Source organism: Pipra filicauda, unplaced genomic scaffold (genome assembly GCF_003945595.2).
Source record: "Pipra filicauda isolate LSUMZ 115617 unplaced genomic scaffold, ASM394559v2 scaffold523_size368350_pilon, whole genome shotgun sequence".
Classification (NCBI taxonomy): Eukaryota; Metazoa; Chordata; class Aves; order Passeriformes; family Pipridae; genus Pipra; species Pipra filicauda.
In genome coordinates, this window is record NW_024104669.1 from 256644 (window position 1) to 284115 (window position 27472).

General features: G+C 41.6%; 1 protein-coding gene across 2 annotated transcripts; it reads right to left on the reverse strand.

Annotated features, from left to right (window-relative positions):
• Positions 1-555: 555 nt before the first annotated feature.
• AZIN1 (antizyme inhibitor 1) lies at positions 556-27142 on the reverse strand. 2 transcript variants are annotated; one of them, XM_027717494.2, is made up of 12 exons: positions 26841-27142; positions 20989-21126; positions 14372-14569; positions 12161-12334; positions 11729-11901; positions 8007-8141; positions 6384-6465; positions 5464-5538; positions 4205-4370; positions 3557-3675; positions 3169-3383; positions 556-2554 (listed from the first exon to the last, which is right to left on the reverse strand). In XM_027717494.2, exons 3-12 carry the CDS (start codon positions 14471-14473, stop codon positions 2443-2445), a joined length of 1353 nt encoding a protein of 450 aa, XP_027573295.1. In that variant the 5' UTR covers positions 14474-14569; positions 20989-21126; positions 26841-27142; the 3' UTR covers positions 556-2442. The 2 variants fall into 2 exon arrangements, with proteins under 2 accessions (XP_027573295.1, XP_039242958.1); XM_039387024.1 differs by lacking the exons at positions 14372-14569; positions 20989-21126; positions 26841-27142 and adding an exon at positions 13304-14275.
• Positions 27143-27472: the final 330 nt, after the last annotated feature.

Below are 27472 nucleotides of genomic sequence, written 5' to 3' on the forward strand. Positions count from 1 at the left end.
AAAAAAAAAAGCAGGCTTCAAACCTGAAACATACGGACAAACATCTCCACCCCACCTAAAAAGAAAAAAACAACCCCAAAAAAACCAAAACCAAAAACCGAAAAAGCAGAATGAAGAATACATAGGAAGTGGCAACACATCCAGTGATGGATCCAGGGCACCCACTTTTATTCTGATCCAAATGCAAGCCAGCTGTGCAGCTGCTCAGGCACAACAAAAAGCTGGAACCATTTTCCAGGAGGAAGTAACTGAGTAAGTAACTGACACCACCAGTACCACCAGTCTGGGGCCACAACCCTGGATCTTCCTCGGGAAACAAGGCAGGCAGAAGGGCTGTCTTAGGGAAGTTTTCAGGCCAAAGCAGCTGGGGGGTGCTTGCCATGCACAACCAGCAATGGCAAACAGGAGGGGCTGCAGCTGTCTAGGGAGCACAACAGAGCTACATTAGTTCCAAGTACTACATAGAAATCATCCAGCTTTCATATTTTGTAAAAACTCCGAACTGCAGTTACAATATGAACAGCAGCACTTAGCAAATCAAACTGAAATACATACTGTGTTCAGACTCCAGGTTGGCTTTAATGGCAGACTGTCTTCAAGTACAGCGAGTATTTCTGCTCTGACCACATCATTTAGAGAGAAACTTTTTTCAATTGATCTGTAAGTTAACATAAAATAACTCTCCTTAAGACTGCATGACAGAATCCTGTTGAGTTCTCATCTTAAGCAACTGTAACTTGTATTTATCTGAAAACCATGCAGCAGTCTGTCTTGTCTAGAAAAAAACCTCAACAGGTAGACTGCAGTCCATACCACTTTCTTGACACACAGGGACAGTTAGTAACCTCAGGTTAAAAACAAACAAACAGAAAACCAACCCAAAACACAGGTTTCCCCACTATTATTTACTCCCTTTCCCACTTCCACATTTAAATACAGTAATAAATATTTCTTAGACTGCATCTTCAAAAACATAAGCCATTTTGTACATCTTAGCTAGCCTGTAAACTGTTCTCACAAGTCCAAATTGAGAATTTTCTTTACTTTCAAGTAAAAGCTCATCAAGTTTTATAAAAATCTTTTTAACAGAAGTTAAAGTTTCCTACCAGCTGGCACTTGTGTAAGATACACTTGCAACCCAAGGGCAGAAATTTTTCCTCCAGCTAAAAGGTTTTAAAGTCTGACCTCAGGATCCAGATCTCAGTGCATCGTTTCTGACAATCCTCCTCCTCCTTCCCCCAGTTTTCAAGAAGGGAAAGTTAAAACAAGAAAGTAAGGACCTTGAAGAAATCAAGAGGCTCCAGTAACAGAAATTATGACCAGTTCATTACTCGATGCAGTTGGCACGTGTACTTGCAGCAGTCTGCTCTACCTTTACATTGTGGATGTATCTAAATGAAATCCAGTGCAAGAAAGCATTGAGGTTTCTGAAGACTTGTGCAGCCATTCCTTTAGGAGTCAGCACTATACAGAACTAGCTGAAGTTGAAAGTTAAGATTTTTCAAATAAACACCATTAAAAAAAAGGAGCCAAAGGTTCTGTGACAACGTGCAGAGTTGGACTAACCCATGCTGACTCAGGGCACTGCATGCACACGAGCTAAGAGACTAAACCTCTTCTGTGCACACCCATGCCTAGTGCAGGTTTGCTGTTTGGTGTTAAGAACTGAATCTAAGGTCATGCTCTAAAAACACCACAAATTGCATTTTAGCCTTCCAGCAACTTACATGACTTTCACCTCATACAGATTTATCAATCTTAAAATTTTACTGTTTAACAAAAAGCTGAACCTAGAGAAAAGAAGGCTTCTCAATGCAATCATGTATACATCTATTTTATAGCTACCTGCCTAGTCCCTCCCAAAGTTAGCCTGAAAAACAGTAAAATCTACACAAAGTTTTATTGCAATCATACAAGGGATACATCAAGGGTCAAATACAACAAATACTATGATGCAATTTTACATTTATTAAACTACAGTTCAAAGCACAAATTTACACATTCTAAATACACTAAAACATCTAATGAAGTCACACTGGTCTCCCACTGACATTTGATATATCTGGGCGAAAGACAATAACTTTACAAGACTTTTCTAACAGGAATCCTTAGTATAAAAACTGTGTACTTGTATGTAAACTGTTGAAGAACCCAAGTGATGGGTTTCCATCTCCACTAAGTCATCCATTTTGTTGCATATTTAACGCTCAGGGGTTGAATGAACTTGATTTTAAATTTGGACGCCATTATCTAACCCTCCCACCCCCCACTGAATTGTAGCTGTAGCTTGTTTTGCCTGGTCCCCATTAGCTATTACTATTTTTTCAAGTTTTGAAGAGAATGAATTGAATTCAAGATTGTTCCATTTCTTCCACACTGGAATGTTGACCAGACAAACTACAGACTTGCAACTGCAGGTCTAAATGAAGCGTTAATGCCTGTTTAAGCTGCAGTGGAAAAGCGGTCTTCCGGGCTCAGCTGAATGCAAGAAGGCACAAAGAAGAAATTCTTCATCAATGTGTCTGAAGCAATTCCAGCGTCTTGCATCTCATCCCTGCAGCAGAGAAGGTTGAGAGTTGTAATAACATTTTCAGGTACAACTTCACATCAGAAACCAGCCTCAATACAGCACTTGAAGCCAAGTGCCCCTGCACAGCTTGGCCCGAGCCTTGGCAGGAGGGAGACCAGCTGTGCCAGTGCTTGGCAGACACAGAAATGCCCCCACCCTCCACGGGCACAGCACAGGTTCCTGCCTACCTCGGCCCAGAAACAGGCTACCAAACTCACCATCACCACAACAGCATTACTGCCCTTTCTGCCTGCAGCGATGGTGCCAATATCATACACAAGCTGCAGTTACTGGTGCTAGGAAAGCTCAAAGGTTGATGTCAAACAGGAAAAGGCTTTACAGCCACCACTGAACTCACAGGAGAGATTAGGTATTTTGCTTTCCTTTGCAATCCTTAAGGCAAAGTAGGTTTTATCACAGCTCTCAGTTTGGTCTTAGGAAAGTCAGAAAATAGAGACAAAAAAAATCCACAAACTAAAAAGGCACACATTCTTGCATTTTCCTACATTTGCCATTGAATAGAATTTATATTTGGCTGTAAGTATACACTCCTGAAGGAAGAAAAAGCAATCTCAACACTACCAAGACAGTTTTCTTACCAGTCACTGAAAGACATCATGTAGTAAATCAGTGGCCTCTGATAGTCGTTAAAGGTAGACTGTTCACCTAAGGTACCAGAACCCATATTATCGAAGATCAGCCAATCTCCAACGCTCAACTCAGGAAGAAGACAGTTTTCCACAATTTGATCAAGCTCATCACAGGATGGACCCCAAAGGCTGCTTGCAAAGAGAGGCTCATCGTCCTTGTATTTCTGTATGGAAATGATCAAGTTAATTCAGGCTTCAGTTTATTAAATAAGAAAATTTTCAAATATAGAGAAGGATAATTTAGTAAGTAATATGTAATTACATATGTACAAAGTTCTACATATATATTAAATAGACAAGGATAAGGACTATCTCTGAAGAATATGGAAAGACTCACCTTGTGAACCTCTGGGATAGTATTCAGTTTCTCAGACAATTTACTCGCAAAAGAACCATAAACACCATCATTTATGTAATATGTAAATACTGGTTCATCATCATTCCTGGTTTGCTCCACTGGAAGTAAAAAAAGAAGTTGTCTTGCATGCATAAGTAGTCCTTTTGCAATCTAACTTAAGTCAGCTGCTTTTTCCTGACAAGGGGTTCCATATACACTGGAATGGGAGAATTACAAGTATAATAATCTGTATGAAACTAGATTATAAATTCAGTTATAACTTTAAATGTGAGGTTTAATAAAATCAATGCTTTCAGTAATAATCACTGCTAAAAATAGAAGCCTAGAGAAGCGGCTTGCTCAGTGACATGGGTTTTCTTATGTTCTTTTAATACACAACCTTCTAACACACCACCTGTGAAGCACCCAATAGAGGTTTAACCACTGAGAAGCCAAGCCCAGTAAGAATACAAGTACCACCACATAAAAGTAACAGTGATATACACAGATAACATATGGTCAGAACCTGGAAGGCAGAAGGATAAGGGAATGCATTAAATATACGCTGAGACAAACCAGTCTGTCCCAAGTAGTAGTGGGCAGTTACACGTACTGATTCATAACAGACACTATAAATCCAACCCTTACCTCCAGAAGGAAGAAGTTTATCATACTCAACAGTCTTCTTTGCAATGATGTTCACTGCCAGCGTAAATGCAGATGAAACATAGTAACATCCAGGCTCTGCAATCACATTAACACCAGATTCCTTAGGAAAGTAGACATCCAGCAATGGCCTGATGACATGATTAACCTAGGAAATTGAAGTCAGAGGTAAGACCAATGAACTCAGCTTATGGATATATCAGATACACAACCACTTTCAGTCAGCAACTGTAAGTTCCAGTCAGCACACCAAATGGTTACTCTGGTCCTCTATTCTCTGAGAACTGTCTTTACTGGAGGCCCACAATATATGAAAAAGATTTAAGAAAACTGGTCATTCTGCTAAACACTGAAGATTGAGTGCCATGAGTCTGAATATGACAGTCCCTCCTCCCCACCAAAGGTCAAGCTGTGGTACACTCAAGACTGCAGCAGTAATTTCAACATCTGTCCAGCACAACAGATAATGTAAAATTACATATGAACCCAGAACAACAAGGAAAGGGTCTTTCCGTGATCAGTTCCAAATAGTGTCACATTAGAAACAGAATTCATTATCTAATACTGATGCTCATATCTTAAGCCACAAATTGGAAAATAGGAGGTATTTTAGACAAGTAACAGAACTGTGAGAACTAAGAAAGAAAGGCCCTGTTTGCTGTTAGCAACTTCTCACTGCATCACTTCCACTGTCCTGCCTTCAAGGAGCTTGTCTCTAAGACAACATAGCAGTGAAAACAGGTTATCCTGTTTTATGTGCCATTGCATACTAAAGATGGCATTTAGGCCAAAATCAGAGGCTAGCCAAAGCAAAGACAAAACCAAGACCTTTAGCCTTCAGTTCTAAAGCAAAATATCACAAGTTTTCATCCAGTAGAAACAGGGTTTATGATCCAAAGCATGCCAAGTTACCCCGGTCCAAACCATGCAAAAGTCATCAGTTGGACAACCACAGTCAGCTGCCAAAAAACTTGAATTACTAAGGTTGCTTTAGATAGTAACTTAATCTGCAACATGCTTAAATCAGCATTAACCCAGTGTGAACAGGATTAAAAGAAATAATCACCTCCAAGGACTGATTACACTATCTGTGATAAAGAATACAAACCCAACTATTTGGATCTTATGAAGTACAGTCTAACATGGAATTTAGATTAGGTTTCACCTATCAATGTTAGTTGCAGTTTGAAGGTAAACACTTCTTCAAAATTAAGAGTTTCAACTTCCAAAATATTGCATACCTCTTCCAGCTGAAGTTCTGAGCCTGTGAAGCCGCCACCAATATCCAACATGTTCATCTTAAAGCCAAATTCTTCCTAAAATGCATAAGCAGAATGTAAGTACATGAACAACTAACTGCAAAAATATTTGTTGCTCCTTACTGTGGTTGTTTTCGATGTATTTATACTTTTGAACATATTTAGCAGAGTATGTCTAGTGAGAGAATAAGGGCATAGTACAGCTCCATTAAATCTCATAGCAACAGCATTGGGATGTCAAGAGTGGCTGGTTACACAATCCTCTGCAAGTCCAACAGCAACATCAACTCCCATCTTGTGGCTTTTGTTATATTCAGACAGTATTTGCTGAACAGGGTGGTGCATTCTGACAAAAGACTGTTTTAGGAATTCAGTGTAGCAGTCTTGTCACGTAATCTGTGAATTTGCACAAAGATCAGCAAGATCCTCAATTTTATTGCCCCCATCTGTGCATTATCAGTCACAGCTAATGCACTAACTGCAGTTATAGGAGTAAAAAGACTCCCAGTCTTCTCTGTTTAGTTTACAAGCTTCTCATACCACAGTAAATGCCAGCATACAATTGTTCAATATTTTAGCCTAACAAAAATGTCAGCTACATATTTGCAGGACAGATTTGAATGTTAAAAAGCCTTTACCAGAACTGGGAAACTAATTTTTTATTTGAAAACAGCACACAAGGCTACTGCCTGTCAGTGGGAATTATTCCTTAACCTTTGTCCACAATTAGTACATAGAATTTGTTTTACCTTTACCACATCTCAAAATTGAGTATTTGGTCCCTTACTACAAGTTCCATCTCCTACTATAGATTTATTTTGGAAACAATACAGTTGGCTTGCTAATATGATTAGAAGGGGTCTTCTACTGTAGCAATTGCATTTGTGTATAGATCTACTTACAGCCATGTCAAACACACACCGGGCATCAGATATAGCATGAATGTACGTTTGCAGATCCTTGCAAGAGCCTGAAACATGAAATCTGAAAGAAATAAAAACACAATTAATACACTGAACCATATAGCTTTCAGACCAAATTGTTTCACCACGTAAAACAGCAATGGAAGCAATTGATTCCCAACTGGCTCAAAATAAGCTTGCATGATAATAGAGCAACTGTGCAAAGAATAAGCTCAGAAACTATTGCCTTCTATGCCACTGGATTTCTACTTGAGACCTGTCTCGCTCTTAATGTATAAGAATGTCCCACAATATTCTCATCTTTAGGAAACAACATTTACTGAACTTTTCAGTCTTCACTACCAAAGTGGCTAAAACTTGTTCTTCAGTGGGTGCCAATGCCGCAGAGAAGTCCTGATGCCTCCCACAAGCTCCTGAATCCCCTCTGGTTCCATGCCCAAAAGGTTTAAGTACTGCCATACGTAGTTAGTCACTGAGATGCTAAAACTAGTGCCAACATGCCCCATGAGCTTCCTCAAGAGGAACATGGCTAACTGGTTCTTGACAGACCACAAACACATCCATCTGTACCACAATGCTCACTACTCCAAGTCTACTCCTCTAAGGAATACCATTTTTAAGGCAAAGGTCCGTTTTCAAACTTATTTGCATGAATCCACATTTCTTTAAAATAAAAATAACACACAAGAGCCATATGATTTTTGTTAAAGTTGGTTAAGGCATCATAAGAGGCGGCACATTTTCTCAGTAGGATCCTCTAATATTTTAGTTTACATTTGTCATTTGTAATGATTATAGTATGTTTATGCTTTAACATCAATTTCAAGCAGATACACATCAAAACAATTGTGGTTTAAGTCATCAAGATCTGGCTTAAATTTTCTTTTTTTACTGTCTCAATGACCCACCCCATTTTATTCATTTGGTTGCTTTCCTAAAAAATTCATGAGTATTTGATACATTAGTAGCTGAGGGCAGACAGAACAATGCATGTATTTTTCTTCCATATAGTAAAATATCTGTCAAAATTCCAACTAAAGTATCACGGATCATTTGAAAGATCTCGGAACACTAGGATTCATTCCTGCCACGAGCAAGTCAAAAACTTAGGTATTTTGCCTTGATATGATCAGAGTGACAGAGGACCCTAACTCTTAGAAAATCCAACCCCATGTTGATCTTGTTCGAACTCTGTCCAACCTATTCCATGCTATACTAGCTCTTATCCGATATGCTGTTTATTGCTGGAAAAATACAAATCAAATTACCACAGAAATTCAAGAGTACAGTCAGAGAATAGGAGAGGCTTCTAAAGTTAGTTTTCATGCTGACAGAGGATTTCTGATGCACCATTTAAAATTGCTTTGATGTCTGTAAAAGTTACTTTGTTTAATACTAGTTTTTGCTTTTATATTAGCACTTTGCTTGCAAGCAAAAATTCATGATTCAAAGTTAGTTTGTTGTTGTTTGGGGGTTTTGTTGCCTTTTATTTTTAACCCTGGAAAACAGTGTCAAAGAGGGAAAAAATTATTTTCTATTCTACATCTTGAGTACATTGTACAAACATCTGCTCAGCCAGCAGAGAACAAAGAAGTTACTCACTTGACACCAGTTATTTGGACTCCCAGCTCCTTAGCACATTCCATGAGGTGCCTACAGTTCTTCAGGGTGGTGCCAAACTTCATATTCATCTCCTCATCAGCAGTAATGTCTTCTGTGGCAATGTGCAGTAAGAGCCTAAGAGAAGGGGAAGATGATTGGGGCAGTTGGTTTACATCATCAGCACATGTGAAGCCTGAAGACTGTCAGAAGTGTGTTGATTATGTTGTCAATACTCCAGCTCCATCGATGGATGAATCAAGGAAACCTAATAAAAACAATCCTGTACAGAGAAAAAACTAGCAATTAGGGGCTAAAACATGGAGCCAACAAGGACAAGGGATTTCGAAATGCAGCAATTAAGACTCTAGTAGCAGCAAGAGTCTGTTGAGTGCTGTAATAAAAGAGAATGTTACCGTCTAATATAGTTCCTCATAAAACCAGTAAGACTGTAATATGATTTTTTCCCATCTCTGACCTCCTTCCTAGCCAAGAGGAGAATGTGGAGATTACCCTTAGGTCAGCCACGTATCAGATTTAGTTTAATTCAGCATCTGGAGAACACCAGGCTGACAAACTGAAAGCATACCCCACCTATATCCCTCCACCTCCTCTTCTGACTGAGCACATGGACTGGGGATGGGGTAGGGATGTCAGTCCATTCCCTGCCCCTTCTTCCAGGACACTGTGGAGCAGAGAGGAAGCAAGTACCATCTCTTACATTCTTATGCAGTGAGACACCTTCCTCCCTCCAGTGAAAGCCTCATCCTGGGTATGTCTGGCAAACTGCAGTGCCAGTGTTGGCAGTTTTCTATGTTAAATTAACTCTTGAGTGGCAAAGGCATGTCTGCATCAAAACCTCTAGAGGTATACCCCTAAAACTCACCAATTCAAACTGCTGTCCACTAAGGCAGTCACCCCCACACCCCCAAAAGATCAATTAGTTAGTCATGCAGTAAAGTGAAGTTGTCAGGACATACATGCACACATGACAGACTGCACAGAGCAGTTAACCAGGGTGGGGAGCACAAACAAGCAGCAGAAGCTCTGCAGCCAAAGTGAAATAGCTCTTTTTAAGACATGAAAGAAACAGAACTCAGCCTAGCCACTGCAGAACACATGTTGGCCTAACAGCTCCCCATGACTTCTACAAGTACTTTCCAAATGTCTTATAAGGTGTTTAAAATGCATTTTGTAAACAGCAACAAAATCCTAAATTCTCACACTGGTTGCCCAGCAATCCTTGTTAATTTTAATTTATACCATTTCATCTTGGGAAACTGTGACTAGCTTTTCATTTCCTACTTCTCCACTAGCACAGACAATTCAAGTTAAAGAGTTTAACTTCTTGAAATGTAAAAAAAAAAAAAAATTCCATAATACTATGGTTTGTAACCTCACATAAGATTAGTCAAAATCCCTTTTTAAAAAGACATCCAATGTTAAATTTAATTGATTAATGGTTATGGCAGCACTATAAGTGAATCAAGGTAATTTTTTAGTGCAAACCACTGAAAAAAAGTGTAATTCTGACTTCTAGAAATCTAGTAGGATTCTTCTTCCTGGGTTTCAGCCAGTCAGAGCAGGGCTAGAGGGTGATATGTTTAGGGTTTGGGGTTTTTTATTTTTTAAGGAAGCATTTTCTTTTATCAGCCTTGCCTCTACTGAAGCTCTCAGGACAGCAAGAACCTTATCAGTTAAACTTTGCCCAGAAAAACCTAAAGGTATAAAGAAGTGCAATGCTAAGCACTCCTTTCTGACATCTCTTCTTCCTTTAAAAAAAAAAATTGCAATCATTCCAGTGACTAAGACTTCGAAAGGCAGAAACATCAATTACAAAAGAAGACCCACCCATTTACCAAGTTTAGTGCAAAGTTACAGATTTTAAGAAAGTGAGAAGGAGAATCACATCTTTCCTCAGCCAAAGTGTATTGGCTTCATCTATGCAAGCATAAGCTTTAAGAACCACACACAGGAAGAACAAGGCTATACAGTGGCTTTGACTTTTTGAACTATGCCAAGGAAGAGAAAGAAAACTCACTGTCACTTCAGCATCAACATTAAAATGACCTGAATAAGGTAATTCTAATAAAATGAGAAAAAAAGCACTTCTGTCCAGTGAGAAATCAGACCTCAAGGAAATTTATGACAGCAAATTGCAGTTCTTTTATAGAAATTGAGCTTCTTGTCCTTGTTAAATGGGAATTTTTGCAAGTATTAGACTATAGGCTCTTTGAAAAGAAGTAAAGAGTTTGTTGTTTTTCTGTAGCTTATGAAATTTCTCTGTTCTGCCTCCCCATTTTACAGTTGCTCTGGCTCAAGAAAAGTAGGTATCCTAACTTCTCTTGCTGTGGATGTTACCACAGACAAGGTTGTCTGAAGTCAGCTGTTAGAATCATGGAAATAAATCAACACGAAAACTAACAAAACACTAAACGCACCAGTGAATAACTGGTAAAGCACTAACAATGTAAGAGTCAGCTTTAGCATTGCCAAGGCTTTCAAATGCACTAAGTATGCCAAGGCCAGCACTTTACAGAAAATATTTATCATACATTTAACATTCTTTGCACAGGAAGTCCTCTCCAGTATGCAAAGCACTGACAGGCTTCCATGAGGTTTAAGTGTTAATCACTACCAATAGCAATATTAACAGCAATATTAAATCTTGAGGTAGCCTTGAACAACCAAAACTCCCTCGAATAAACACCCTGTCCTCCCTCCGTCTCACCCCAAAAACCCACTCCAACCCCCCCCACCCCCCAAAAAGAAAACAACTAGTGAGATGACCAGAGTCTTCAGATTCTGAATTTAGTATAATCTTCCCAATTCTACAACTACGGTCTCAGTTTTGGGAGAAGGCATAACAGTTTAATAATGACTGTTTAGAACCAAGGGCTTTGTAAAGGATGTCAGGAATTCAGTTTCTCCAATGATATTTGTGGGAAGCTATACCCCATTAATCACTGGAAAGGACTGTAACATTCACTTGGGCTCTGACTCCAAATTACTTAAAGGTATGGTCCATAGCCAAAGTATTCATGTGAGGGATGTGATGTTTAATGACTGGAGTGCCTATCAGTCCAAGAGACCGTGACACATCGGCAGCAATAAAATTCTCATATTTAACAACTAGAATATCAGCTTTGATCACTTCTTTACAGAAAACAGCTGAGCTAATACTGAAGTGACTGAAAATAGAACTGGAGTCAAATTTCTCACTGTTTTAGTGGTGCAGAAATACCCGCAGGTGTATTTAATAGACTTGCAGAGTGTACCCAAACCCAAGATAGGATTCAGAGCACATGGCCATTTGCTGATAGTCTCAGCCCTGACTTCAGTTGGAGCCACTACTATCCAAACAAAACTTCTTGAAAAATAACAGTGAAGACACAACAGAGCAGGATGAAGATGTACTTGCAGATGATGAAATGCCAGACTTCTAAACTTTAATCACTGAAACCTTTACATCAAGGTTGCCCTATGAAATCAGTTTCTCCCAAGATTTCTCCCAAAACAAGGGCCTTACTATTATATGAGGAAGTTGAGACCCAGTAGGGAAAGCTGCAAAAAAGCTACCTTAAAGGAGACAAAGAGAGGAGAAAACCAGATACAAGTGATTTATATTAAAGAAGCCATGTACTTGCTTGCAAATCAAACAACCCAGAATGTAGGCAAAATTAAGCCTCCCCCACATTAAAAGCAAAGCCAGAATTGACACTTACTTGGCATTTGGATGATTACGTGAAATTTTCTTCAGCTCAATATCATTGTCACAAGTCATGATGTTTATCCCAGCTTTCGCTGCATACTTGAGCTGAGAAGCTTGCTTGCAAGGATTTGTATATATGATGTTTTCAGGAGAAATGCCCAAGTCTTGTACCAATGCCATTTCAGACTGAAAAAACAGGAGAATACCAGAGCTTGACAAAGTCCAGTGCATTATCTTTCCTGAATTTTTATTAGATGTCCTCTACCATTCCACAAAGAAAAAACTATCCACTCTTTCTAGGGCAGAAGCATAGATTTTCAACGGCCAGTTACAAAGGAGTTCAAAAATTGTATTATTTATAATCATGGCACTTAACACCAAAAAGATGATTTTAAAACAGCAGGCATATGGAAGAAAATAAGGCACACAGGCAAGAAAAACTTACTTTACTGGAACATGCAAAACCAATGCCAAGGGTTCCCAGAATTTCGAGTACACCTGGAGTAGAATTGCATCTTACAGGATAAAATGGCTTTATTGGTGCCATCACGTTCTGCCATTGTATGTTATTCCTTACAAGCTTTCCAAGATCACCAACATAAAATGCCTTTTTTCCAGTCTGAAAAAGGAAGAATAGGAAAATAAAATGTCTGAAATTGTGGGTTTGCTGCCAAACAAACAACCCAAAGTCTTAAAGGATTATGTACCTTTTTACCCTGCTCTTAACTTTTAGATTTGACCCTGAATGTTGCTTTTGTTTTTACTTTCACCTAGCAATTTGAACTATTTAAAAAAAAAAATCAGAGGGAATACCTACCACTTCAGAGATATTATGAATGCTATTTAGACAATATTCTGAGATTCCTGAATAAAAGATTCTACTTAAATGCCAAATGCTCATTTTATCTAAAAATACAAATCTCTTCCAACTTTTTATTTTCAGAAGTCTGCAACTATTTAGAGGAAAAAAATCCACTGCAGTAAAAGCTTCCACAGTCTCAACATAATTTATAGCTTATTATACAAGGAATAAAATCTAATGCACTAACATTATTTTAACATCTAGCTAATAGCTCATTTTCCTGAAAATTTGTTTGGTAGTATTTTAGTTCAGGAAGTCAAGTTTGAGACTGTTCTCCACATCTTGCGAAGCATTTAGTTCCAACAGGATTTTAAGAACTAAACTCACTGTGCTAAAGGTTGCAGAATCAAGTACATAATCTTTAAGAAAATGCACAGACACTCTTCTGGAACTGTTAAGTCCCTCTTGTGCACCTGTTATATCACAGTCTTTCTCAATATCAAGTCATGATGTGTGTATAGTGGACCAAAATCCAAACAGATTACTCTATATTTGTTTATAATGTGCACTCAGTAAAATTCCTGTAAATGAATGGCCTACTGCATATCTATTAAGGACCATTACAAAATAGATGATAGATCTGAATTAAGACTGTACATCAAATGTTAATTCTAGCACTTGACTTTCACAGATATGAAACTATGTATGTTGTGGCTTATTGTATACAAAGTCTTTTTCTGTTTAAAAAACACAAATAGAAATTCCATCGGGTGGAAGCATACTGACCCCCTGTACGGGTCACCAGCAGGAATGGGATCTGGAGCTTTAGATCCATGGCACAGGCCTCTACCCCTTGAGCTAAAGGAGTAAATGAAAGCAGCAGGAGGCAGCTATCCTCTGTGAGCCAGCCAGTGGTTGGAGACATGACATGTTGCCAGTAGTTTACCTATTTATTTGCTAGACAGAAAAAGAATATTAGGAATCAGGATTTGGGAATCCTACACCTGAGTTCAGAAGGCCATGGAATTTAGCTATTTGCTGTACTACAGTTGAGCACTTGCACTTGAACATTAGTCCTGATAAACCAAGGGAAAAGTGAACAACTCTAGGTATGGCATACTAAGGATACAGTATTTGCTTAATGAAACTTTTTTTAAAGCTTGCTCTTTCTACAACCTCATCTACGAAACAAAGGCTACATCTTCCTGCCTCCTAAGAAATGAGTGAAGCCTTATTCAATAGAATTATTGTAATCACAGAATTATTCAAATTTCTTTCCAGTTGGTTGCTAAACCTTAGTAGCTTTTAGACTAGTTTGTCTTGAAAGGTAGCACCTCACAATGTGCTCATACCCAAGTTTCCAATGGGAAGAAGGCTAATGGGAAGATGCATAACTATAAACCACAATGGCCCACGGAACTTTTAAACGTGGCTTTAAACTGGCTCAGCATACATATTTGTCTGAACTTTGCCATATTTTCAGGGAAAGAACAAAAACAACAAAAAGGGTTCTAACTCAATATATCCACTTGCCCAATTTCACTTTTCTGGTCTAAAACCCATTGCTATAAAAGCTCTTGAAACAAAGAGATGGGAACCCGTATTTCATTACAACAGCAAGATTACTTTCCTGCTAGCCATGCTCAGGGAGTTGTTGCCCAAGTTTCCCCAACAGAATTCTGCCCAAAGCAAGCAAACAGCAAAGAAGCAGAATTAGAAGAGCAAACCACTTTATAAGGTGAGTGAAGCTTAGCTGACTCTTCCTCTGTTGCTGTCAGTTCACCAGTCCTAAATGCCTTGATCTACTTTGAAGACTTATGGAACTGAACCAGAAAATTTGGAAAGCCAACTTACATGAGTATGTTCATAAATACAGTTGTCAATAACATCTGCAAGAGTTGCTCCTTCATCCAACAGACCAACGGAGTAATTTGCATCCTCAAGAAATCCTTTCATCTCAGCCGTATTCCACAAAGCCGACAGTCATAAACCAAGAAACACAAGGGATGGGCTTCCAAGCCTTATATCCGGGTCCTTAAATTATGCAACAAACTGTACAAAGAAAACAAAAGTCAGTGGAAAACTAGGCACAAAGCATACTAGGCCACTATTTAAAAATTAGAGCTTTCTACATCTGATGTCCTACAAACAGGAACACACACACCCTCTACAAAAAAACAAATATTTTTTTACTCTGTTCACCCTCCATTTGCCAGGGATAAGGATAAGCCACACGCACTTGGCTTTAAAACAGCAGAATTATTTTTCTAATTAGAAGTGTTGATAGAAACCAGAAACATTAAAGCTGAAAGTCAAAAGCAGTTCATTAGTTAAGAAGAAAATTTTGGCTTCAAATGGTCACAAGGCCACAGTATTAATTCTGTCTCATATTTCATCTACCACCTCCAGACAGTTAAAAAAATCCACAATTTGTAACATTAAGTTTGGTTAATGTTGTCAACAATATGAACAAAGTTACTTTTGCTCAAGCTAGTACTAAGATAACTAAGCAGCAGTCGCTCCTGCTTTTTATTACACCAAATAATGGGAAAGGAGCCATCAGGGTTTTATGTGCTTTCTGCACAACTCAAACATGCCCCCTATGTTTCTTAAGTGAGGAATTTACTGCCGGGTGAATTGAATTTAGTGGCAGCAAGAATCTTCAGTTCTACTCAGAAGCTGAATGATAAAGAAAAGTATGCTGGGTAAGAAATACTCGTCTCACAGGTATAATGAGTCATATGCTTATTTAAGTGAATCCTGGAGATCCAAAACAATCACAAAAGAGCAAGATAATTATCACATTGATGTAAGGATTTAATTACAGTTACAAAAACAATGGCTAGGTGGCAGACACTATAATAACAAGAAAAAATTCTTTAGACGGTCATATCTCAGTGTGAGAGTAACAGCTAAAATTCCTTAAAAATAAGACCACCAAACAAAAGACAAGCTTGTGAACTAAGTTTCACTTAGAATCAGTGAAACAAACATGAGCACTGCAGTCATGTTCATAAAATATCCATGATTTTCAGAAGTAGGTTTAGATATTTTTTTCCCCAGGAAAGAAAGGCTGGCATCAGCATTTTACTGATAATTTGGTAGAGCTCTGGAATATTCAAACCATGAAGATACAAAGAAGAAAAAAGCCTAACAGCAGAGTTTAATTATTTTACCATTTTTTTTTATACTATGACCTAAACAGTCTAATGCTTAAAGACACTTTAAAGTACTTTATGCACCCTTAATAACAACAATAACAATTCTTTTACTGTCTTCTTGCAAAAACAGTAATACTAAGGAGAAGAATAAGCACAACCATGGTGGACACATGCAAGAGTGAAGTGATTTCTATTTTCAGCAGATTATTCAAAAGTAGTTGATCTGTTAAACATTCAAAACCCCCAAGTTTTTTAATCCTTTCATGACACAGAGCAATGCTGAAGAAAAATTTTCAAATATGTTTTCTGCTGCATCTAAAGCTACAGGATTCTTTCCTCTCCCCACTCACACCTGACCAACATATATTCTAAGTATCTGTAACTGTTTGCATGTTAGAAGCCACTGGGCTGGGAGAAGCCTCACATCTGAGCTTTTCATTGTTTATTCAAGTTGGACAATGTCTGTGTTTCTGATCTCTTATTAATAAGCTCTCAATTCCCCGATACATTGTATAAACCTGTCAAAAAGCCTGCAAGCAAAATTAAAGTATTTTAAGGAATTACTGTACATACAAGGGTGCTACTCAGCTGATTTTTTTTTGAATGCTATAAGCCACTCCCTACTTTCTAAAGTGTACAGACAGACAAGAGTCCCTTCCATCCTGATCTACCCTACTGGAAGGTCTCAGAACACCCACTGGAACCAATTGCAGCACTGAATAGATTTTCAGGCTCACCAGACACCCATTCACCCAGCAGGCTAATTGCTTGTACCTTGTATTTCAGATCAAGCAGCTCAATCTAAGCAACTGCACGCTTTTCCTCTGGGTGTTCATCTGAGTTACAGTGGAATAGATTTAAGCTAATTGTGTAGTATTCTTAAAAGAAAGCTTTTTTTCATAGTTAATGACTGTGGTGTCTATAGCTTTCAGACAGAGATGGTGTAGAAGAATACTCTCCTCCAAAAGCTGCCTTTTTACTTTTGGGGACACTGTGTGGTAAGGACAGGGAGAATTGGTTTAAGTAAAGCGTAGGGAGAGGAGGCTCTTTACCACTAACTCACCAAATCCAAAAAGAACACTTGTCTAGTAAGTCAGTTTGGATGAAGATTATTTCCTAAACCAGACTTGTCTCCTGTTCGTTCATCCAAAAGCATCTTAAGAGTCAAGAGGCAGGGACCAAAAGGAATATATACTAGTAGAAATTTAATGAAATAACTTGCAACAAACCATCAACAATTGGTATAACCTCTCCCAAGCCGCTAAATGGCAATTGCTTTTTCTAAGCACATCCAAGACATAGAAGCTTTTCCATTTAGGGAAATTAATATAGTAAAAAAGCTAACATTAGCCTAATAACTACTATCCAATTTTCCCTTTCTGGAAGAAATTACATTGTCTTGTTGAGAACAGGATAGGAAGAATATTGTACAAATTAAAAACAAATTCCTAGGAGCACTGCTACAGCACCACTACAAAAGAGTGGATATTTGAGAAATGTTTTTTTAAGGGGTTAATACCTTACAGCACAATTTGGGACTGTGCTGTCATCTCATTCTGTTCTGACTGGCACCCCTCCTGAAGGGGAAGGAGGAGAATCAGTGATAAAATTTGCAGAAGGAAATCTAAAGGGTGGTTTAAGACTTTTTTTTATGTCTGCAAGATGAGTCAGAAATCATTACAGTACAGAGTTCAGTCCTTGCTGGAAGTGCTGACTTGCTGCAAGTCATTATTTGACAGACTTGGTGTGGTAACACCACCCATTTTCGCACTTGAAATGTTAGTTTGCACAGTGCTCCAGGACATATATTTTAAGGCAAACAAAAGCTGTCAAGTGGTATGAGACTTCTACACAGGCACGTAATTGCTTTCTTTGAAGTAAGCGTTACATCCTCAGGCTCTTTATGGTTTAACACAATGACTTCCCAGATGAAGAACTCTTAAGATAAAAGTGTACATATTTAAACCCTGCAATTAATGCAGACATCTGGAATAAAACAAAATGAAAATGCTCTGAAAATAGACTAAACACATGCTTGTCATATGCAAGCATCCATAACACATAACACATACAATTTTCCTTTTTTCTTTACATTGTCAGAACTACATACTCTTTGGCCTAAAAAACACAAAAAAAATCCCAAACACCCTTAGGTTTGTTTCTTTCATTAAAAATTTCCTCTGCAAATGACAAAGTCTCTGCATCCCAAACAGGCTCCCAGTAACACCTTTCAACTCCATGTCTTATTAAACAAAATAAATATTTACAAGATTAACAATTATACCGATGTAAAAATCATAAAGAGGTAAAAATACATTACTCTCACATTCATTACAATACCAGTTCTTCAGGGGTAGTAGATCAAAGAAGCAGCAGCATTTTGTCACTGACACTGGCAATTAAGTACAGAACAGGTAAACTAGAAAAGTAGAAACATGAGTCCTATGTTCTCAGTGCAGGAAATGCCTATTTATAATGGGAGCATCTTTTTCAAAAAATATTCCAAGATGCCATTTCACCAACTTGCATCCCTATAACTCAGTTAGCTGAATGAAGCCACTGAGGTCAACTGATGGAAATGCTGAAATAGGTGTCTTTTTGCATTACTCAAGTTACCTCTCAGTAGAAATCCACTGAGGGTCATAGAGTACCTGTACAGTTTAGGTTAGCTGCATCCTACCATTCTCTCAGGAGCATTCCACACAGTTAAACGAGCAATGTAACTGAGCAATTATGCTGAAGTAAGCAAGCAAAGGGGGTAGATACTAAAAAATAATGCCCCATCCTATATCTTCTATAGGAACCATGCTTTCAGGAACCTTCCGTATTCTTGAAGTTTGAATACATTATTCAGAGCCAATAAGCTCACAAAGCTTACAAAAAATGAGTACTCTTGTACATACATTTCCATGGTGTACCAGACCACCACTTCTCTTTCACAACAGTACAGTCACTTCCCTACCCTTTCCTCTTACTTGCTTAGTCAGTATTAGTATTTGGGCTCCCCCACTGCACCCTAACACTCCAAACTCCCAGCTCTCCTGTTCCCCAGTTGCCACCCAGCTCCATTTAAACAAAGTCAAGAGAGCTTTAAAGGTTAGCCAGTCCAGATAGCTACTGCTTCCACTTGGCTCGCTAATAGATCAGATTTCCATTGCTAATTCCCATCATTTCCGATAAACCAGATGTGGCAATACATAAAACAGATTTTTAAAGGAGCAAGACTTCAGGCCACAGTTGCTAGACTGCTCAGGGAGCCAGTGCATGAAGAGCAAGACAGAACTAAACCCCAAGTTCTTCCTTAGCCAGTGTCATACAAGGACAAGAGTGGGATAGAGAAAATTATAAAAAGGAATCAAGATTAATGGGAATGTAAGTACACCTTTAGACAGAAGATTTTTATTTGAGTTCCATCAGAACATAACATTACAGTTGTATTTAAAAGTTCAATTGACTTTTCTCCCATTAAATCACTTTGCAATTTGAGCAAGACTCAAAAGTACCAATCAGATGGCTAACTTGCATCTTAGCTGTTTTTGAGGCAATTACCTCTGCTTCAGCACACCAAAACAGGTACAGATTCCCTGGCAAACGCTACTGCTACCTGCATCACCACTACACTCAATACTGATCTACTCATATTTGTGTACAGTACATTATTACTGAACACATACTAGATCCAAGTTCAAAATTAACACACATCATCTCAGCATTCAGCTGCAAATACTGCAAATCCAGTGGCATTTCTGTTCTAGGACAAGCTATACCTTGCACTATTTGCCACAGCACATGACTACCAGTTAGAGAAGGAATATCTCAATGAAAGTATCAGAACAGTTTCTCTTCCAAGAGTAAAAACTTCTGTCATGGACAAAATTCCCTCCAGAATAGCTTTATAAGTTAAAATGCATTTACAGTACATTAAGATTTTCAACTTTATTCACTCCTTTCTAACAATTCTTCTGCCTTTCCTGTCTAACTACTTTACTTTATTCCTGTTGAAGTGCAAAATGTCATGCAAGAGTTCTACCCACATACAAGAGCGAGCCAAAACTCAGAACCTGAACAGGAGAAAAAAATTTCTCAATATTTTGCTTATAAAAATCACACCTAAAAATTAAGAGTGACATTCAGAAAATTTTCAGTGTTAACTGAATTCACTTGAATAGAGTATTTGACTAAAACCAACCAGATATATGCAGTTAATTCAGTAAGTTCCAAACAAAACAAAAGGAATATACCCTCTGGAGATAAAGCAAAAAGTCATGATAAACCAAGCTCATACTTCACCTCTGCTACTGCGGTTTTTTTCAAAGAGCAAGTTTATCTACATTAAGTACCTTATTAGGAGGCATACTAACACAACTGGCATTTGGAATCCTTGTGGTCTGTAAAAAAAGTACCTGGCCCGGTAATATGTACTTAACCATCCTCAAATTCTACATTAAAAAGCATTATATAATTTATGGGTACTAAGCCAAATAAAAACGCCTTCAGCTAGACAGGAAAAAAGTAATACTGTACAAATATTGTTAAGTCAGCTTAACTCAAACATTACAAATGCATTTAAGACTATTGTTAAAAACTACATAAAGCTATTTTAACTTAACAGAACATGAAACCACATACATTCCAAAGTCTTCCGTGCTCCTTAAGATCAGCTAAGCGAACTCATTTGTTTTCAGTTATCATGGTCTGGTTCTTCTTTAATAACTATTTGCCACTTCAAAATATAAAGGCATTTGTAATCGGTACACAATTTCCATCCAACTGTAATTTACGCATTCTACTATAGCTCAACTACAACTATTTGTGAAAGTGGATGCTAATTAGCAAATAATAGAGATAAGCACTTGGGAAGGCACACCCTTCATGATCACCATTAGTTACTGTTTACATGAGCAAATTTTAACTATTTCAGTATAAACTACCCTGAGAAATCATACCATCTTCAGCAAGTCATAATTTGATGTTAAGTCATACAGTCCAATTCGTTACTTCAGAATTACCACTGAGAGACTGAACTTACAGCACTTCATTTTAGGATTTCTGCAGCCAACAGCCCAAATTCAGAAAAGTAACTCTATTCACCTACTTTACTCACATATGGTTAAGTCTCTCAGAACTTTATCAGATAATTATATCGAGAAAAGTGTTAGATTAATAAAATTTATAGTCCCCCACCAAATGAAACCCCATGTAATTTTGATAATCTACATCCAGACAGTTATCTTGCTTACCAAAAAGCCAATACAAGCTGTATTTTTGGAAGTGATTATCCTCCCTGCATACAGACAAAGAGAGACTTACATGGACAAGTTAGGAGATGGAACCCTACTATCATCAGCTAGGTTCCCAAGGTGGCTCAGCGTTGAAGTCGAACTGTTCTCTATAAAGCACTTCTCCTAAGCCCTCTGGATAGTTGTAAACTTGATCAGAGATTTTGCCCTGTAGGAAAAAAAGTGCACACAAAAATAAATTTCACAGCCAGAACAGAATAAAAGCTTTATCTTAAAACATTTAACAAATGCCTTATCAGTGCTTTTAAGAAGGCTTGCAACACCCCCTCATGAAAGTTTATAATCACATCAAGCATACATTTTTCAAGAGTGAATGTAAACTCTGAGCCACAACAAGTCAGATATACTAAGAACTGCTAAAACACATGAAACTGTTTGTTTGTACTAATCTTTCACAGTCTGAACTGGAAAATTTTCAAAATTAATGGCAAAGAGATCCCGCTATAGGGTAGTACATCTTAATACTGGACTATCCTCCCAGAAGTGCTTTTAACGCTGTAACCACTGCATACTTCCCCTCCCCACTTCATTCCTATTTCAGAATTCCCTTGCCACGTTCTTTCTCCCTCTGCTGTGAATGAACACAGCATGTGGGTGAAAAATAGTGCTTTATATAGTGAAACTGAACACCACGCAGACTAATCCAGAAACCAGCGAGACCATTAGAAGAAAGAAACTTATGCTTGCCTTCAGGAATGAGGAAACATTTCAGCTGGCCCTTAAAGGCTACTACACACAACACCAAAGCAGCATTTTAAAGTACAAGGCTAGCTCATTCGAATTCAGGCAAAGCAATCACACAAATATGAACATAAAAAGGAAACATTTATTAACCCTGTTGAGAAGTTATTCCTCCTAAAAGGAAAGATAATTTTCATGGAATTAAATACACTACCAAACTGGTCAAACCCAACATGCAACAAAGGTTCTACAAATTCACTGTGGTATATGGCATGAAACATGGAATGTACCAATCTACTGTAAAACTAAACTTTTGCTCATCTCATTATTTAAATACTACATGGACTGACTATAAAAACCTGACTTCTGGGAATCACCTGACCTAAATGATCATCTTCTCAACTGCATCAGTTGAGCAAACTGCTGAAGTGTACTTTTCCACTTATTCTTGCTCTTGGAAAACTAAACTAGCACACTCTATAAAGTACTGAATAACAGAATTAATGCAACTTGAGGGTAACTTTCACAGCAACTCCACAGAGCAATCCTTTCAGCTTTACCACATAAATTAGCATTTGGTAGCACACAGCACTAAAAATAAACCTCAATGCTTCAAAATTAATTGAGATATTAAGAAATTTTGCCAGCTAGAATTAATGTATATGCCTTTTATTCTTCTAAAGCAAGAGTTACTAAATGTTACTACGTTTAGTTCTGAGTATGCACACAATAGTTTTACAAAAGGAAAGTGTTGCTAGTTTTTAAAATTAACTAAATAGCTCCACTATTTCCAGTGCTGTTCTGATTATACACAAGAATTTATATAAATTTTCCAATGACTGTGAATTAAATTTACCTTCCAAGCCAAACAAGTCATTAAACACAGGTGCTTCTAGGGAGAGCACATGACCTTCAGTGCAAAACTTAAGAAGCCATGCTTTAGCCAAATATCACCTGCAGTATTATTCCAATAAATATTCTCACATGATCCAAGGAGAAAAGTGTACAGCGAAAGCTCCTGTGGAGCTGGAATGAAAACCAACCATTTTCTGTAGCAACAGACAACTATGAGCTCTGCTGAGTTCTAATTGTCCTTGAGAATTTCTTTTAAATGAGAATTATTTATCTAAAGGATCTACACAAACATATACAAAATAGTCTGACTGCTCTCTTTTGTGCAGGTTTGCCAATTCTAAACATTCAGAGAAAAATAGTGCAATTTGAGCCTTTCCAATCAGTCATTTCAGTCTGCTTTAACCAGCACAAAGAGGGAGTTTGCTGTACTGTGGCAGAGCAGGGCTACCATTTTAAGTACCAGAAGTGTATTAGATGTCCATAACCCATAAGGACAAAGCCAGCTTTACAAGAATTGCATGTCATCAGCAGCAATGAAGCATCCATTGCTTAAGGGTCTTAAAGTAGGTATAAAAGCATTCTTTGCTAAGCAGTGAGCTCTGAGTTGTAGGAATAATCAGCAAGGCAGCTCTGCCTTTTAATACTCAAGTGACACCTACATGCATGTATCTATCATCTCTTAGTATACTCTACTAGCAAGCACCTCAAGTTTGACTACACCTCAAGCAACAACAATAGTAGTAACCAAGGAAACCCAGGGGAAAAAAAATAAATTACTCCCCATTATCCACAGTGTATAGTTTTGCCAGAACAACTGCATCCCCACAGCAAGCCCTGAGTATTAAAGAGGCCAGCTAGGGCCAGGCTTTTTCCGGTTCACAGGCCCACTCAGCCCCCCTTATCTGATGCTGACCAGCCTACAAAACCAGGCATCAATTCATTTTCTTTGAAAAAAAATGATCACTGCATCCATTTCTGAAAAAGAGACCCTTTAGTGGCCTGAGCTAAAATATCCATGAACCAAACCCTAAAAATCTAGAATTATGATGACCTTGCACATTCACACCACGTGAAAGACTTGGAGGCAACAAAGTTACTCTGGTCCACAAAAAAACCAAACCAGGTATTTTTGAGTTACAGTAAGCCTTTTCCAGATCAGAGACAGGACATTGTGGCTAGGCAATCCCCAGGGGGGAGTAGGTCCTGAAGGAAGAACAGGTCCCCGAGGAATTCTCATCAACCACTCTCTTTCTCCTGAACTACATCAACATTATTTAGAACTGAAATTTATCATTATACTCAAATTAGCACATCACACAATTAAGCCTCGCTTTCAGGAAGGGACAGTCTTAGTTCTCTTCCAGAGCACTCTGTCTCTCCTTTAATTGGAGAGATGGAATCATTTCCAGAGCATACAGCCCAGCATTGCTGCAATGACACACCTGCAGCAGCCTTCCAGCACAGGGAACAAACAGCGAGAGGCACAGGCTGCTGGCCTGGGGGCAGGCTGCAGTGCTGAAAGGCAAGCCTGCCTCTTGCCTCCAGTAAAACTGTCCCCAAAGGAGAAACATTTCCACTGCCACCAAACAACACCCTTTCCCTTCAAGAGCTCCCCCACTCCCCCCTTTTTCTGTGATTTCACAATCTTTCCCTGGAGCTTAAAGCCCAGCAGGAGGGATGGGGGGCAGCAGGCTGGCTGGCTGCAGGGGGGTCTCAGCCCACAGCAGGCAGAGCAGGCAGGGAAGGGAGCTCACCACAGCCCGAGGCACACGGGGAGGGGGCTGCCTTGTCACAAGCATCAGCCACAGCAGCAGCAGCATTGTTCACACGGTGACAGGAAGGAAAGAACTAGACTGGACCAGTCCAGACTGGAACAAACCCCTCCTACCATCACCATTATTCACAACCCCCACCTCTTCCCCAGCTCCACTGCCTCCCACGTTTATCCAGGGAAGAATAGCGGGCAAGTGCAATATCCTCTGAGACAAAAATCCAGCAGCCAGGGAGGGCAGAAGAAGTAGGACAGGTCTCCCCTGCAACCCACAGCCACACAAGACACACAGCCACGCATCTGACTAGGTGTGTAGCCAGGTCTACGTTGCTTTATTGGACGTCACACGGTGTTTTCATTTAGGGTGGCTATAACCGACTGGGACTACACAATCAAATCCTGCTCAGTCACCAGAGACGGCTGCAGAGGTCTGAAACGCAGCGCTTCTCCTGCCTACGGGCATATGTCAGCTGTGCAGGATTTTGCACTGCAGGAGATGCACTTCAGAAAGGCTTGAAAGATGATTCAAGCTCATTTTCTTTTCTCTTCACCACAACCAGGTTCCCCCCAGCAAAGATATACATCTTCTTGGGCTTGGAATAAGCCCAGACTGATGACTGAAAAAGACCCGCAGTGCTGTTTAGTAGAGAGCATTCTCCTCAGCCATGCCAGCTGCCCCATGATCCTGCACTTGCACCATCCCCCTTACACATGCATGAGTCCCCCAGGCTCTCACCGTGCTTTCAGCTCCCCTACCACCAGGAACATACACATCTGCTGATCTGTCACCACTATAACCAATTATGGACACCTCTTCTGAGCTCTTACCAAGCAGGGAACAGCACTGCAGCAAGCACACACACATACTCAGGATACCCCACTATCCGGTGCACACACTCTAGATATACACAGAGCCAGCAGCTGAGCAATGACTGGACTCTTCTCCATACTTTCCAAAAGCCACTGGTACAGCAGTGGCCAACTGGACGACAAAGCGCTGGCAGAGGCAGCCAAGTCAAGGAGGTTGAGGCTCAACTAAGAGACCTCTCGGACTGGAGGCACCAAACCTGCTACTGCTATACTAACAGACTGACCAAGGGAAGGGGGAAAGCCCTTGAGATGACCAGCAAACACCCCTGGCAAATGCAGGAGACTGCTAACTGGAAGGAAGGGCTCCACTTTCGCATGCTGGGGGACCCCACAGACCCTCTGTGTGAAGGCGACTTGTCCCATCATCCCAGCGTCTGTCCCGGAAAGCGTCGCTTGTGCAATGCCCTTACAACTTGCGCGGTGCCCTGACAGCTCCTTGGCTGCCACCCTGGTCCTTGGCGTGCCCCCTTGTCCCCCAGTGCCGAGAGGGACAGGTGAGGCCTCGTGCAGGCGCAGCTCAGGTGAGGGGGGAACCGGAGGAGGGCAGCGGGAGCCCGGATGGATAATCTCGCTTACAGAAGCACAACATGGCCCCTGAGAAGCAGGCGAGGAGACGCCGCAGCCATGCCACCAGCACCTCTCCAGCCTATGCCCTCGTCACCCACCGCAGCGCCGAAGCCCGTCACACATACGGCCGCTCTCCCCAGGCCCAGGGGAGCTTCCAGCGTGCGGGTCATCCGCGGGGAAGGGACCCGCCGGCACCCGGGCCGCAGCCTGCGCTCCCCAGCCCGAGCAGCTGCCACAGGGCACCGGGGACTGGGCAGCCCCCTCCCTGAGGGGTTCAGGCGAGGACGCCCCTCGATCCCCGTCCCAGGCAGGGGCGCCCTGCGAGCGGCAGCAGCACCCGGCGGGCGCGGGTCTCCCGCCGCGGGTACTGCCCCGACTGTGAGGGGGAAGACACCGCGCAGCCCCCCTCCGCAGGAATCCGCCATGTTAGGGCGGCCGCCGAGCCCCCGCTGCCCGCGGAGCCGGCGGCCCCGCCGGCCTCCCGCGTCCCGGGGGCTGCGGGAGAAGGGGGCCGGCGGCGCCGCCGTAGCGCTCGTCCCAGTGCCCGGCCCCCGCTGCTACCCCGGCGCCGCTCGCACGCAGCGCTGTCCGCCATGTTAGCGCGCCGGCCGCTGACCCTCCGCCCGCCGCCAACGACACCCTCCGGGGCGCGGGGGTCCCGCTGTCCGCCCGCTCGGCCCCCGCACTGCGGCCCCGCACCGCCCGGCGCTCCGTGGGATAGGGGGAGCTCCGGCTCTGACTCATCCTGCCGCTCTCCATCTGCTGCCGCCGGTCGCAGCCGGTCTCGCCGCACGCCGCCGGGCGGAGAAAGGGCAGCTGCAGGAACCGGCCCCAGCCCCAGCGCTCCCCGCCAGGAACCGCCGAGGCGGCAATGCTGCCCGCCAGGCGCCCCTCTGCCCTCCCCGGGCGCCACGGCCACCGTTCCCCTTCCCTCCCTGCACTGCCCCCAGCCCCAGATCGCGGGCAGGGGAAAGCCCCTGTCGCTTCCCCCAGTCGGCGGTGTCCAGGGACGCCCCCGCCCGCTCCGGAGCTCAGGGTGGGCGTCGCCGCCGCCCCCTCCCTCCCGCCGCCTTCCCCGCGGCCGGCGAGAGCCCCGGGACCCCCGCTCCGGTACTCACGTGAGATAACGGCCCGAAAGATTTGGTAAATCGTCTTCTCTTTTTAGGCGGAATTTTTAAAGAGGGATGTGGGAACCTACAGCAGAAATACAGGCGGCGGCAGCGGCGCCTTCCAGGGCCATAGGCTGCGGGGGCGGCCGGCGGGGAAAGCGCAGCGCGGCGCTGGGACTGGAGGGCACAGGCGGAGAGAGACAGAGCCGGAGCGGGCCGGGGGCTGCGGCAGCGGCGGGCGGAGGCGGGAGCGCGGTCGGCGAGCGTCGAACAAGCGACGAGACAGGGCGAGAAGAAGGGGACAACGCCGGCAGCGCTTTTATAGAGCGGGAGGGCGAGGCGGGACCAGCGACAGCGTCACCGCACCGGGGGCGGGACCCGCCACCGCCCCCCGCGGCCGCGGGGCGCGATGGGCGCGGGGTGCGACCGCCCCGCGGGGCAGGTGTGGGTCCCCGGCGCGGCTCTTGGGTCCTCGTCGGCGGCTCGGCCCGGCCGGCACCGAGGCTGCTGCAGGAAAGGCCAGGTCTCTGGGGAGTTCCTGACAGAAGGCGGGGCAAGGATACCGCTGGCGTCCCCTCAGGATCCCAGGCAGGCGGTTACCCACACGTGTCTTCATAGGGCATCTGGGGTCTGTGCTTCTG

Bases quoted from the DNA above. Each gene is read 5' to 3' on its own strand.
- AZIN1 (XM_027717494.2), bottom strand. From the start codon at position 14,473: ATGAAAGGATTTCTTGAGGATGCAAATTACTCCGTTGGTCTGTTGGAT. The intron at 6,466-8,006 runs GTGAGTAACTTC...TATTTCTTTCAG, and splicing joins GTCCAAATAACTGGTGTCAA to ATTTCATGTTTCAGGCTCTT. The intron at 2,555-3,168 runs GTAAGAAAACTG...TCTCTGCTGCAG, and splicing joins ATGATGTCTTTCAGTGACTG to GGATGAGATGCAAGACGCTG.